This window comes from Drosophila virilis, chromosome X (genome assembly GCF_030788295.1).
Source record: "Drosophila virilis strain 15010-1051.87 chromosome X, Dvir_AGI_RSII-ME, whole genome shotgun sequence".
NCBI lineage: Eukaryota > Metazoa > Arthropoda > Insecta > Diptera > Drosophilidae > Drosophila > Drosophila virilis.
Window position 1 is genome coordinate 17,042,501 of NC_091543.1, and position 13,370 is coordinate 17,055,870.

At 41.1% G+C, this 13,370-nt stretch overlaps 4 protein-coding genes across 4 annotated transcripts in view; 2 read left to right on the top strand and 2 right to left on the bottom strand.

The window, feature by feature from the left end:
* Window positions 1-5,063: 5,063 nt before the first annotated feature.
* On the bottom strand, window positions 5,064-6,135 carry LOC6635520 (thioredoxin domain-containing protein 17). Its single transcript, XM_002058902.4, has 3 exons — window positions 6,018-6,135; window positions 5,614-5,838; window positions 5,064-5,524 (listed from the first exon to the last, which is right to left on the bottom strand). The coding sequence occupies exons 2-3, from the start codon at window positions 5,756-5,758 to the stop codon at window positions 5,247-5,249; spliced, it is 423 nt and encodes a 140-aa protein (XP_002058938.1). The 5' UTR covers window positions 5,759-5,838; window positions 6,018-6,135; the 3' UTR covers window positions 5,064-5,246.
* A 528-nt stretch (window positions 6,136-6,663) lies between these two features.
* Window positions 6,664-8,312, top strand: Fcp3C (Follicle cell protein 3C). The gene is made up of 3 exons (XM_002058901.4): window positions 6,664-7,024; window positions 7,098-7,681; window positions 7,749-8,312. The coding sequence occupies exons 1-3, from the start codon at window positions 7,021-7,023 to the stop codon at window positions 7,932-7,934; spliced, it is 774 nt and encodes a 257-aa protein (XP_002058937.2). The 5' UTR covers window positions 6,664-7,020; the 3' UTR covers window positions 7,935-8,312.
* A 100-nt stretch (window positions 8,313-8,412) lies between these two features.
* LOC6635518 (UPF0729 protein GD16342) lies at window positions 8,413-9,690 on the top strand. The gene is made up of 2 exons (XM_002058900.4): window positions 8,413-8,699; window positions 8,765-9,690. Exon 2 carries the CDS (start codon window positions 8,787-8,789, stop codon window positions 9,132-9,134), a length of 348 nt encoding a protein of 115 aa, XP_002058936.1. The 5' UTR covers window positions 8,413-8,699; window positions 8,765-8,786; the 3' UTR covers window positions 9,135-9,690.
* A 1,475-nt stretch (window positions 9,691-11,165) lies between these two features.
* N (neurogenic locus Notch protein) overlaps window positions 11,166-13,370 on the bottom strand; it is a 48,768-nt gene continuing 46,563 nt past the window's right edge. Inside the window, exons 7-9 of the mRNA XM_002058899.4 lie at window positions 13,007-13,280; window positions 12,463-12,936; window positions 11,166-12,398 (exon numbers count right to left, since the gene is read on the bottom strand). Of these exons, the coding sequence (XP_002058935.2) occupies window positions 12,055-12,398; window positions 12,463-12,936; window positions 13,007-13,280 (1,092 nt within the window). The 3' untranslated portion in view covers window positions 11,166-12,054. The remainder of the gene's footprint in view (window positions 12,399-12,462; window positions 12,937-13,006; window positions 13,281-13,370) is intronic.

Here is a 13,370-nt window from a genome sequence, read left to right on the forward strand (position 1 = left end):
GGACGCGAGCCGCATGTGTCGTCATTGGCGACAACAACGTCGACGTCGACGTCGACGCCGACGTCGACGTCGACAACGGCATCGGCGTCGACTTCATTTGTTTGTTTGGCTTGTTCTTGTTGCTGTTGACTGTGTGTCGGCATTTGGTTCGTCTGGCGGGCTGCTTATCGGAGAGCAGCCACCAACAGCGCAAAGTTTTGCGGCTGTGATAACGTGATGGCCGTCCCCCGGTTATTAGAGAGCAACGATAAGAGCCTTCGACTGCCACAGGGCCTAACATCGTTTAACGACTATCGGCTATCGACTATCGGTTATCGGTTATCGACTATCGGTTATCGGTTATCGACTATATTAGTTGATAACCCTATTATTATTGGCCCACATTTGAATAGTTCTATTTGGAGGCTGCAAACTAGTTCCGTTGCCCGTTCTGTGAACCAAAATTGAAATCGAAGTAATTGTCGAACCAGTTCCAGCTCGGAACTTTAATTTACTGGTTTCGATGAACCGAAACTTAAGCCAATTCAAAACATCTGAACATAAAACCTTATTAAACCAAATTAGTTTTTTTTTTCAAAAGCGTTTGGCTAATGAAAAAAGAAGAAGAGCCTGTGGGCAGGTTAGTTTGTTTGAACCGTGAACCGAACCAGCTGCCGGGTTTTCAGCCCTCATTTTACCATTGAACTTCATAGTTTCAATTGTCGAAAAGTTTTTGAAAACAACCTCTAGAGCTTGAATATAAGTGAACAAAATAATCAAAAAAGTCTCAATGTAATTTTAAAAATAGACAAAGATTTTCATTATCATTTACTTAATATCTATATATATATATATATATATATATATATATAACTCACAAGTTGACTAAAATTCGAATTACTCAATTTCCAAAATTGTTGCTTTTCTATTTAAAAGCTGAAATTGTAATCTTTATTTAATTTTTTTATGCGCCGAATCTTAAGTTTCGAACATTTTCGAACAGTTTTCGAGCCTACTTGTTTCAGTGTCTAAATATATAAAAAACTAAATGATTAGAAAAAGTTTTCAAATTCAATTTTTAGCTCATGAAGTTTTCAATCTCTTTTCGCGAGTGACTACTGTAAATGGAACTGATAGTTAGTTATTCCTTTTTTTTCTCTCTGTATTTTTTATTATTATCATTCATTAATTCCGATTGGAATGCAATTTTAAAGAAAGTTGAAGTCGCTCTCTTTCTCTCTTTCGCTCACTCCCTTTCTCTCTTGATCTCTCTGTCGCTCGCCCTTTCTTTCGTTCTCTTTCTCCCTCTCTCTCTCTCTCTCTCTTTCTCTCCTGATCTCTCAGTCGCTCTCGCTCTCGATCTCTGTCGCTCTCTTTCTTTCGCTCACTCCCTTTCTCTCTCGATCTCTGTCGCTCTATTTCTCTCTCTCTCTGTCTCTCTGTTCTCCCTTTCTCTATCTCTCTCTCTCTCTCTCTCTTCCCCTGTGTCTCTCTACTCTCCCTTTCTCTATCTCTCTTCTTCTCTCCCTATCTGTGTCTCTCACGCTCTCTGATTGAGCACCATGTTGAATGCTGCAGATCTCTCAACTTCAGACTAGATAAGAGTCGTAGATATGTTGGGCAAGCGTAAAAAATTGAACAGCAGCTGAAAATTCATAATCTTCTGCTCGCTAATTTTGGGTAGCGTTCATCTATCAGATGTGAATTTTTGATTTGCAGTCTCATTTGTTGTGCGATACACAGAAAGATAGATAGAGAGAGAGAGAGAGAGAGAGAGAGAGAGAGAGAGAGACACATGTATACTCTGGGCACATATTGTTGATATATGCACTGAATATTTTTGCTATTATTATTGTTGTAGTTGTTGTTGTTGTTGCTGTTGTTGTTGTGAACTAAATGCGTCAATTAAATAAAAAAATATACAAAGCTCGCAGCTACTCGGCCAGCGTTGTAGATACAGATACAAATGTGCACACATGTAGATACATATGTATGTATGTGAGCACACCCACACCTGCTGCATGTGTGTGCGTGTGTGTGTGTGTGTGTGTGTATAGAAATTATTAATAAATTATGATTTTGGATGACACTATAAATCGCACGTACACACACACACAGCTGCATTGCGGCCGCGCGCGTGTGTGTAAAACGCGATGCTAATCAACAGCGCGTTGAGCGATTTAAAGCAACAACAACAACAACAACAACAGAAACAATAACAACAACATTAACAACAACAAGTCGAGCATTGAAATGATCTCGCAAATCAAATATCAGGCTGGCGCATGCACGACTAAATCTATATCCATTCCCATTCCCATCTAAGTATATCTATGCATCCATTTTGCTGAATATGGTTTCGCGGTTGGGGGCGGGGGATGTCTCTGTGTGTGTGTGTGTGGAATTTAGGGTGTGAGCTGGTGTGTGTGTGGTTGGATTGGGCTTTATAAGTAACCCATCTGTATAAGCACAAGTGTGCGCTATTTTTGAAATCTTTAATTTAATTTATTCTTCGTTTTTCAAATTTTTATTAGCTCTTTAATGACATTTCGCTGCTTTTGGCGCATTAAGAGGCCTGCCACAGCGTGTGCCCCGGAACACCCGCCACCCAGGCCCCTGCACCCGATGGACGGACGACCACCATCAGCTAAACCCAATCCCAAGTCCATTGCCTGTCCGGCCTGTTACGTGGCTCATTAAGAATTTTTAGTTTTTAATTGACAAACGAATGCGAAAAAATAAATTAATAAATAAATTGAAAGAAACTACAACAAAAACAAGACGCAAACAACTTAAGAAATGGCAAGCGAATTCGTTTTTCGTTTGAAAATTGTTTTTTTTCTTTTTCTTTTTTCTTTCAATATTTTATAATTTTTCAAATGAGCCAAAAAGATGTCAGGGGCTAAAAATTGGAATGCGAAAGCTATGTTGACAGCAAGTCGAACTATTACCAGATTTTTGGGTGTGCGTGTGTGTGTGTGTGTGGAGGGGGTGCAAATTGTTGGCCAAGATAAATCAAGGTGATTCGATAACTGAAAGATCTACATACAAACTTGATCCAAAATCGTATGTTGCTTCGTATGAGTATGCTCCTTGAGATTGAGTATACTCATTCGTATTGAATATACTCATAGCTATTGACTGTATTCATAAGTATTCAGTATATTCTTTTTGTATTGAATATACTCATTCGTATGGAATATACTCATTAAGAGATCATATTAAATATTGCTATCATTCATATTAAAAATATATTGATTTGTATTACACATTCTCATTAGAATTCTATATACTCTTCAGAATTGAATATACTCGATTGATATTGCACATAATCAATCGTATTGAATGTACTTATTTCTATGAGTACACTCATTCATACTATTTAGTGTTGAATATACTTATTAGCTTTGAATATACTGATTCGATTTGCATATATTCATCAGTATTGAATACACTCCTTATCATTGAATATGCTCATTGCCATTAAGTAAACTAATTCGTATTGAATGTACTCATGCGAATCAAATATGCTCATTCGTATTGAATATATTTGCTTCTATTGAATACACTCATTCGTTTGGCGTATACTCATAAACACAATCAGAATCCCTGAATATCAATAACCAAGTAACTCAATCGGAAAACACACGACTTAAAATCTTAATAAAATAAAAATGGAAAATCTAAATTTACCTTTTTATTTGTTTTAATTTATTTTGGTTATAATTACATTTAGCTGTGAACTAGTTAAAGTTGTGCGTAAAACTGAATCTACTAAACGAAAAAAACTCATCTAGTTTTTGATCATGTCCGTGACAAGTCGTTCCCGTCCGTACATAATGATATTCAAGGGCAACTCGGGTTTGTCACAGCACGACCAGAAAGTCATCCGATCGTTAGCGTATTTGTCGATTTAATTTAATTTATGCTACTTTTTTGTTGTTGTTGTTTTTGCTGATGTGGTTCCAACTTTGCTCAAATATTTTTTATTATTTTTTTTTTTTTTTTTGACAACACGCAGACTTTTATTAGCACCACGCCGCCAAATGAACGAGTGTTATTTATTTGCGCATGGATAAAAAAAAAAAACACACAAAAAAAAATATATAAAAAAAAAATTATTCTAAAGAAGGCGATTTGTGGGCCGAAGGGTGCCTAAAAGAAGCTCGAGCTGTTGGCCAAAGCGCAACAGTTATTGCCGGCATGTGAACGGCCCGCCGCTAAACACAGCTCGGGCTAAATTTCATCCAATAAAATGTAACAAACAAAAAGCTACCAAAAACCTGTGCACCTGCCTTCGCCCTCCCCACCGCCAACGGAGACAACTGAGTCCAGCGGCAGAGTCCAGCTGGGGTGCGGGTCGCTGGCGATTGTTAAAAAGGGTTTAAGCTGCTTTCGTGCAAATCTGCCGCAACTAACCGCAAGAGCTTCAGTTACTCCCGCCCACCCGGCAACCCTTTACACACACTCGCTGTATGTGTGTGTGTGTGTGTGTGTGTGTGTGTGTGTTTGTGCGCCTTGTTACCTACATTTGATTTGGCTAATATTTAATGGCTGTTGCTTGTTTTTATGCACATTATTTGTTTGTAGAGCGCGAACTCACGCACAGTAATTGGCACGGGCACGGGCACGGACAAGGGTGCGCGGGTCTGACAAGCAACAATGCTGCGATTATAACGGTAAGCATGTAAACAGAACGCCGCGTCACTTACAAAACGAAACGATTTGGAAATGGAACCGAAACCGTAAACGAAACCCAAACCGAGCAACGGGCAGCAAGCGCTTTAGTTTTTACCGTTGCTGCTGCCACTGCTGCTGCTGCTGCTGCTGCTGCTGCTGTTGACGACGCGCCATACGATTCGTCCTGCCCGACGACGTGCGTGCTAATAAAACGCCGCCGACATCGTCGAGGCGGCCAGGTTGCGGCTGCTAATGCTGGCTGGTGTTGCTGCTGCTGCTGCTGCTGGCGTCGCTGTTGCTGTTGCGCTGCTGCGGCTGTTGCTGTTGCTGCTGCTGTTATAAAGCGAGCCCCTCGAAATTGAGTGCAATCTCAAACAATTGAGTTTGACTCGACTTTAGTTGAGTTTTTGATTTTGCTGTTGAGTTTAACTCAACAGCGTGTTTATTGCGCTCTCTCTCTCTCTCTCTCACCGCACACACACACACACACACACACACACACAGATGCAGACTCTCTCGCACACACACACACACGCTCGCATGCACACCTCTAGCAAGCAGTTAATTACAGAAATGCGCTTATCAGACTATTTGCATGGTACCGTCTTCTCGGCGGCGCCCTGCGACTTGGCCTCGTTAAAGAACAGCTCCAGCAGGGCGGGCTTCAACAGCTGATCGCCCTCCAAACGCTCGACACTGTTCCAGCGCAACAGCGAGGGTATCACGCTGAGCGAGTAGGGCGGCATACGGAATTTGTTGTTGTCGCTGCGATCCTTCCAGGCGTCGCGATTTCCCACGTCGACGGTGTATATCAGCGCATTGGGATGGGCATTTTCACGAAGCGCTGTTTCCACAAGCTCCTCAACTGTGCGCAGACTTATCAACATGAATATATATGTGCATATATATATATATATATATACGGCTAATTAGCACGATCTTAAACGCACTCACCCGCCACACAGTCGGGACACCAGCTGCGACCCTTGCTATCCTTCTCCCCAAAGAAATACATATAGATGAGGCAATTGTTCTTAGCGTGCACTTTCAGCGCATCCTCCAGCTGTTTAAAGCCCTGTATTGGTACGTATTGCGGCATCGTGCTTTTTCTACTGTTGCTGCTGCTGCTGCTGCTATTCCAATTGGCGACGGCGGCCTTTTTGGTTGCTTTGTGTGTTGCTGCGATAAGTTTTTGTCGTTTTGATAAGCTTAATTCGACGTTTTACAGCCGTCTTATCGGCCCACAAATTGGTTTAATTGGCTAACAACAGCAACAACACAAAAAAAAAAAAAAAAGAAAAGAGAAAACGCCGCCCGGCAATTTATCGTTTCGAGAATGCGGTCACACACATACTCACATTGCGCTGCTAGTCTGTGCTTGGTATTTTTTGTGCGGTATTTTTTTCGTGCGATATATTGACAGCCACTATTGCTGCGTGCGATGCCATTCGAAATGGTTGGCAACGTGTATTGTACAAAAAAAAAAAAAAAAAAAACGCGCGCCAAATTTAAAATTCAATTTTACAATTTGTTCTTTCAAATTTTGTTTGCATATTGGTGTGTGTGTCACTGACATAAAAGCTAATATATAGGTGTAAGTTTGTAACTTCAAAACTGTTACATGCCTTTCCAAATTTGAATCGCCCTCATATGTACCATAACTTATATCAGAATTTATTATATCGAAATATTTGCGGGCTAAATGTTCCGCAATGTTATTTTACAGGCACACACACACACACAGGTTGCGCTCAGTGTTTGTGCTGCTTCTTTCTTAATTATATTACCCATCACCGCATCTTGATATCGATTATTGATTGCATGAAAAGGGCAAAGTTATCGATAAAAATACCAATAACAGATACGTTCACACTTGGAACTCTTTAGCTTTCACGGACAGACGAACTATATGCTTTTGATGCTGATCAAGAATACATATATATATATGTATGCCTTGGTTTACCCCTTTTTCTTAAACTACCCAACTATGAGTCATATAGAGCGGCATATTTACCTCGGGCAGCGCACAACAAGCTGTAGATGATGAATGAAAGAAATGAAACTGAGAGACTCCATTTCCAGAATCTGCATTTGTGCTAGGCACAGCGAATTGCGGCTATTCCGAGTGCCTTGACCCAAATCCAGTTGGACGCAATGACCAAAAACAGTTGACGCAGCTGCGCCTAAACTTGAACTTTACGGAATCGCACAGCCAGCTGTTTGGGGGTCAGAGCAGCTGTCCGGTCCGACAGCAAACAAAAAAACTGCAGACGTTGTCGTTAATGCAGCATAAAACGCGCCAGAGCCAAACGATTGGCCAACAGAAGTCGACGACAAGTCCAAGCCAGACAACTGATTGAGATGGGTGAGTTGTGCCGATGCGATGCAGGCGATGCAGCAGCGGAACAGGAATCTAATCTTCCGGTTTGGACTTGCAGCATGCAACACGTGTTTGAGGGCGTCGCTGGTGATGCTGCTGCTGGCCGTCGTGGCCTGGGAGCAGCTGGTGGCGGGCAGCAAAATTGCCTACAAGAAGCCGCTACACGGCAAGCTGAGCTACGTGAAGGAGCAGCGCTTTAGGCAGCGCACAACCAGCAGTCCGGCCACAAGCAGCACAGTGCCGGCGCCTGTGGAGTTCATCATCAATAGCACGCCACGATCAACCAGCACGGAGAGCATGCTGAAGCTGCAGACGGAGGCGGAGACGCAAACGGAGGCGGAGCCAGAGAGCAGCGGCAGTGGGTATTTAAGCAGCAGCACGCCCAGCAGCAATACAGAGCTGGAGCCGGAGCTAGAGGCGGGCGGCAGCAGCACGCCGGCAAGTCTGGACAACACGTTGCCGTTGCCGCCAACGGCTGGGGATCAGCTGAATCAACCAGTGCCCTGCACCTGCGGCGTTTTCCTCTCCTCGCAGATGCAAAACGGTTTGCCGGAAATGCCGCTCATTCACAATGAAATGGACCGCATGTATCCGTGCAATGCGATTGGACGCAAACAGTGCCAGACCAAGTGCCTGGAGGCGGTGAGTGTCAGCTGCACTGAACATGTGCACCGCTGCTTTGACTAACTTTGGCCGCTGATCTTTCCAGATTGTGCAGCATTTGCCAAACTCGGCGAACATTGTGTGCGCCACGCTGGGCCACGATTGCCACAAGGAGCGTGCCTACTTGTTCATCAAGAACTGTCACAATCAGTGGGTGAATACGAATCTGCAGGCGGGTCGCGAATATTGCTGCAAGGCGGGTTTGCCCTATCGCTGTCCATTGTTGGGCTGAACTTTGAATGAATTCAACAATTTATTTCACACGTGACTGCAATAAAGGCTTAAATCTTGACACAAAATCGAAAAAGTTTGCTGTTTGCAAAAATACTATTATCGATAGCTGTTTTTGGTATTTGGTATTTTTTTTTTTTTTTTTTTTGGCATATTTCGATCGATTTGTGTATGATGTTAACTTTTTCATTTGCTATTTAAAAATATTAAGTTAACAGCAAAGTATCGCTATGTTAAAACATTGTTGTTTGCATTTTAAGCAGCAGCGATATTTTAATGGCTCGTGACGTCAATGCTGTTCAAATGTAAGCTGGTCACTCTGCTGCCCTTGTTTTGAATTTGCAATAAATATACATATATTCATTTTGCTGCGAGCTAATTGTATTTGTATGTCATAGTAGGCTATGCAAAACAATTTTAGCCGCTTAAAATCTGTACAATTTTATAAAGTCAGTTGAGGTTTGAAAACCGGCAAAAGCACTATATTGCTGCTATTCGAGTCTTTAGCTGTGGGATATTATGTATATTTTTAAAGCCGGGACTAGGATAGCTTAAAGTATAGCTTAGGTAGCACATGTGCATTGAGTGAATAGAATTATCAATATACAAATGAGTTTCCATAAATTTGTTCGCATCTATTTGTGGATATTATTATTCATATCGGTTCTGTTTGTAGCGCGTAATTTGTCGACTTACTACCTCAGCGTACTTGGTCACACTGATCCCAAATCAAAAGATAGAAGAAGACCAGACAAGTGTTAACAAGGTGAGTTGCATTAATTAACACTGAACTAATATATTTTGATTGATTTCCATTCCATTTCCATTCAGCCACCCCACCCACTCTTGCAAAATGGTTTGCGTGCCCTGTTTCATCATCCCGCTGCTGCTGTACATCTGGCACAAGTTCGTACAGCCAATTCTGCTGCGCTACTGGAATCCGTGGGAGAAAAAGGATGCACAGGGCAATGTGATCAAGGCCGGGCCGGAATTCCCCTTCGAATGCAAGGGTGGCGTCTGCCCATTTGTGCCCGGTGGCAGCAAGGAGAAGAACCCACCAGCTGCCGAGGACGCCACCTCTGCCGCCGAGGAACTGACTGCAACTGAATCCATCTCTGCCGACGGCCCTGACGCTTCCGATACACCAAAACAAACGTCAATTATTTCGGGGATAAGTGCCGAGTCCAAGAAACTTAACTAAATTTCTGTAGAATTTAGATTCTTTTTTTTTCGCATTTTTTTTGTGTTCTATTTTGTGCGTGTGTGTGTGCGTGTGTGTGTGAATTACACGACGAACATATGACTACACTGGTGGCACAATTAATGCGCACAGTGGGCATTCCAGACATTGTCCCAGGCAGACAATTTTACACCCTACACAAAACAATTTACGCTTAACGAAAACTCTTAATCCAACAAAACACATACTGTGCGGCTATGTACACACACATATATATATATAATCATCCATAAAATAAACCCAAGAGTGTGAGTGATATAAATGTCTGATTGATATTGATTTTCCGGGCTGCGCGCGGAAGGGTGAGGGGGGGAGGGGGGGTGTAGGAAGTTAGTTAAGCGGGTCGAAAGAGTTTTGGACGAGAAATATTGAGTTTATTCTTTGGTTTTAAACCTGATCAATATGTATCTATATATATATATATATGCTCGTAGTCTAAGTTTTAATATTAGATCGGAGAATGTCTTGTCAACAAATACCAAAAATAATAAATAAACAAGTTGATTATAAAGCCTAACGCACATGTGTTAAATTGTATTCAGTTTAGTTTATTTCAATTACTGAGAAACTCCAAAGAACATACCCAGCCAAGTGCTCCTCCAAAGCCGCTGATGAGCGCTGGATATGCTGGTCACACTTTTTGTTTGTAATCCAAAGCTCCGTGGAAAATGTTCGCATCTCCCAAAGCAGGTTGGATCACCATCAATTATGTCTGTAATTTAATAATTTGTTAGATAAGATCACATTTTATGTAAATAAAATATGCCAAATACCGAAATCGTTCGCCTTTTGATTGTTATTGCCAAAACCTTTCAGCATAGGACACAAAATCTGGTATTAGCACCAGCGCGCTGGTTCAATTTTTTTTAAAAACTGCTTTCATTTTCATTACATAAAACATATCTTTGCGCTGATTAAAAGGAGCGTGGACACAACACCTGGAAATCGAACCAGCAGCCTCATTGTTAAATTTTATAAATATTTTTATATTTTCACAATATAAAATGTTCCCTTCTGTTTTTTTTTTTTAACAATTAGGATTCGCGCCACCAGCCGCGTTCAATTTGTTGCATCGTTTTTTATATTTTTATAATATAAGACTTGCTTTTGGAGCTAGGCGACAAAACTGGGATTCGAACCAGCACCCTCCTTTTTCTACTTATTTTTGAAAGCTTGGGGCTAAGTCACATGCCTGGGATTCGCAGTAGCACCCGCTTTTCATTTTTTTTTATAATTTTACAATATAAAACTTGATTTTTATATATATAAATGTCCAACTTAAGAGACCTCTTTCATATCTCTTTCTGTTATAAATGATTTCTTTTGTAAATTCGATACAAAATATATAAATCGATTTGCATTGTGTTTTTAAAATAATTATTTTATATATATTTTTATTATGTCAAAAAAATTTGCATTTGCATGTTTCGTTCGCTGTTTAAGTTAGGACAACAAAAAATTGTACAATTTACACATTAAGATTAAGAAAAAGCGCAGCAAAACAATTAAAATAATAAAAAAAAAACACTAAATAAAAAATAAAGTAAATTTAAAATAGATGAAAATGTGATTCGTGATTAACGCGATTACAAAAATGTTGTTGCATATTTTTTGAAAAAATACATATATATATATATATTTATTTATATAAATCGGTTTATCGTTAAAAACTTAGGCCGTACTTTGTCTAAATTTAAAAAAAAAATAAACTTGGCGCATTTAATCGTTTATCAATATATAGATATACACATATATCTATATATATATTATAAAGTTTTTGAGCGGAAAGTTGTAATTTGTTGCGTCATCGACTTAATTCAAACAATTATGAGAATCTTTTTACAATTTAAACTTAATATAGCGTTTTATGTAGAATTACATAATTATATAAAAAAAAAAAAAATAATATATGATATAGGCTTGCAGAATGTTTCGTTCGTATTGTATATATAGCTAACAATTTTGTTTATATAAGCACTTCAGTTTCCAAACTAACAGCTAAACATTTAATAATAATGCAATTAGTTTAAAGATTTTGTTTGTGTTTTTTTTTTTAGTTTCTCGTTTTTTAAACTTAATAATTAAACGTAGTCGTAAATGCTAAGAGCTATTGATGATATTTTCTTATAAGTTCTTACGCGTTTCGTTTCTTGTTTTTGTTTTTTTTGTTTTTTTTTTTTTTTCAATGTTTAAGTGCGTTTGCCGTTTGGCCAGCACGCATTTTACAAATACAAATTACAATTAGATATTACAATTACAAAATACGCGTACATGTTAAATAGTTGATTAAAAAAGTAATTTGCGCTAATTTTAATTAATTACTGGAAGCAGCGATTGGTGCGCGACGTTTACAAATAAATATCAAATTATTTATTTCATTTACTTTGCTCGAAAACTGCGTTCAACTTTAAGATTTGGGTATGGGTTATGCATGCATGCCGAAAAAAAAAAAATACCTAACTTAATCTCTATATAAATTTATATATAGATATGTGTGTTTATATATCGGGCATATACACGCGATATATGCGATGTCTACACTGTCGCACTGTACAACAAATATTAGAATTAAACATTTAAATTACTACAATTATACAATAATACAATAATTATGTGTTTTTTTTTGTTTTGTTTTTCTCGTTTAAATTAAAGCTTAAGGGCTAGTCAAAAAAAAAAATATTAGAAGCTGTTGTGGGTGAGGTCTTTTTCTTTTTTGCGCAAAGGGTAGGGGAGGAGGGCTTGCTAAAAGTCAAAAACTAGCTCGCCAGCTAGTTGGCTGTCTGGCTGGCTGGCTGGTGCCTGCGCACTTTGAGTGCCCACACCTTTAACGTCTGCTTGTCGTCGCCATGCTGTGCTCCGCCTGCGTCTAGGTGCGCTTATGTCAAATGTAAATGGCCTCGGAGCCCTTGTTGGCCTGATGGCCGCCCGAGATGTATAGATTGTTGGCCGCCGGCGATTGTACGCCCTCGGACCAATCCGAATTGCTGCGCGGCGACGATGATGACCAATGTCCCGGCGATTCCGGTGATGGCGTCGGATAGCTATCCAGCGTTTGCACCAGATGCTGCGGCGTATGTCCGCCCGAATGTTGGCTGGGCGGCGTTAGGTACTGATAGAAGGCCTGATTGTGCTGCGACGATGGCGACAACATGTTGGTCGACGGCGACGAGCCCGACATTGAACTTTGTATCGAAGGCGGATTCATTTGACCCGAGTGAAATGAGTCTGCAAAAACATATAAGAATTAGTTAAGCTGTTGGCACTTTCTTCGATCCTCTATAGCTCTTACCCGGAGATCCACAAAATCCATTCAAGTCCAAACCGGCTGAACCGAACTCAAGGCCTCCGATTGCTTGTTGCTGCTGCTGCTGCTGCTGCTGCTGTTGTTGCTGCTGCTGCTGTTGTTGTTGTTGCTGCTGCTGTTGTTGTTGCTGCTGTTGCTGTTGCTGCTGCTGCTGCTGTTGTTGCTGCTGTTGCTGCTGCTGTTGCTGCTGCATTTGCGGGGACAACGTTTGCATTATTGCACTGCTTTTTGCATTATTGGAGGACTGGGGCGCCAGCATGATGCCCATATCGCTGCCCGTCGGCGATATGATGCCCAGGCTAACCGGCGAGCTCTGCGGCCCCATGGAGCCATTGCCACCGCCCAGCAGACTGTTCAGATTGCTGCCGAATTGCTTCTGTTGCGTGGCATGCCGCATTGCCTGAATGTGTGTCGGCGATGTGGGCAAACTGGGCCGCGACTTGGCCGGCGATGGTGAGCCTAAAATATATGAACATATATATATGCATGTTAATTTGCCTTCAGGTTTAGCCAGAGCTGCGGTACTCACCCAGATAGGCGTGCGGCGATAGCGCCAGGCTGCTCTGCACCGAGTGCGGCGGCGACTGATTGGAATAGGGCGGACTGAGGCCCTGCTCGTGACCGCCATTGGGCGCACCGTTGACCAGGCCGCACAGCGTATTGGTGCTGCGTCCGCCGCTGAGGCCCAGCGCCTGACCGTTTAGCATTTCCTGCTGAAATGGCGAGCCCATCGAATAGCCATAGTTGTCCAGCTTAATCATGTCCAGACTGTTCGCTGGCAGCGATTGCAGCGACTGTGCGTTCTAATCAAAAGCAAAGCAAATTTATAGTTAATATATACGTATGCAGAGTTCAATTTAAGCCTTATAACTCGTAAAATGGATTGATTATTG

Excerpts from the sequence above, each read along its gene's own strand:
- LOC6635518 (XM_002058900.4), top strand. The coding sequence starts at position 8,787 with ATGGTTTGCGTGCCCTGTTTCATCATCCCGCTGCTGCTGTACATCTGG.
- LOC6635520 (XM_002058902.4), bottom strand. The coding sequence starts at position 5,758 with ATGCCGCAATACGTACCAATACAGGGCTTTAAACAGCTGGAGGATGCG. Across the intron at positions 5,525-5,613 it reads GTGTCCCGACTGTGTGGCGG|TTGAGGAGCTTGTGGAAACA; the intron begins GTGAGTGCGTTT and ends GTCTGCGCACAG.
- Fcp3C (XM_002058901.4), top strand. Across the intron at positions 7,682-7,748 it reads AGACCAAGTGCCTGGAGGCG|ATTGTGCAGCATTTGCCAAA; the intron begins GTGAGTGTCAGC and ends TGATCTTTCCAG.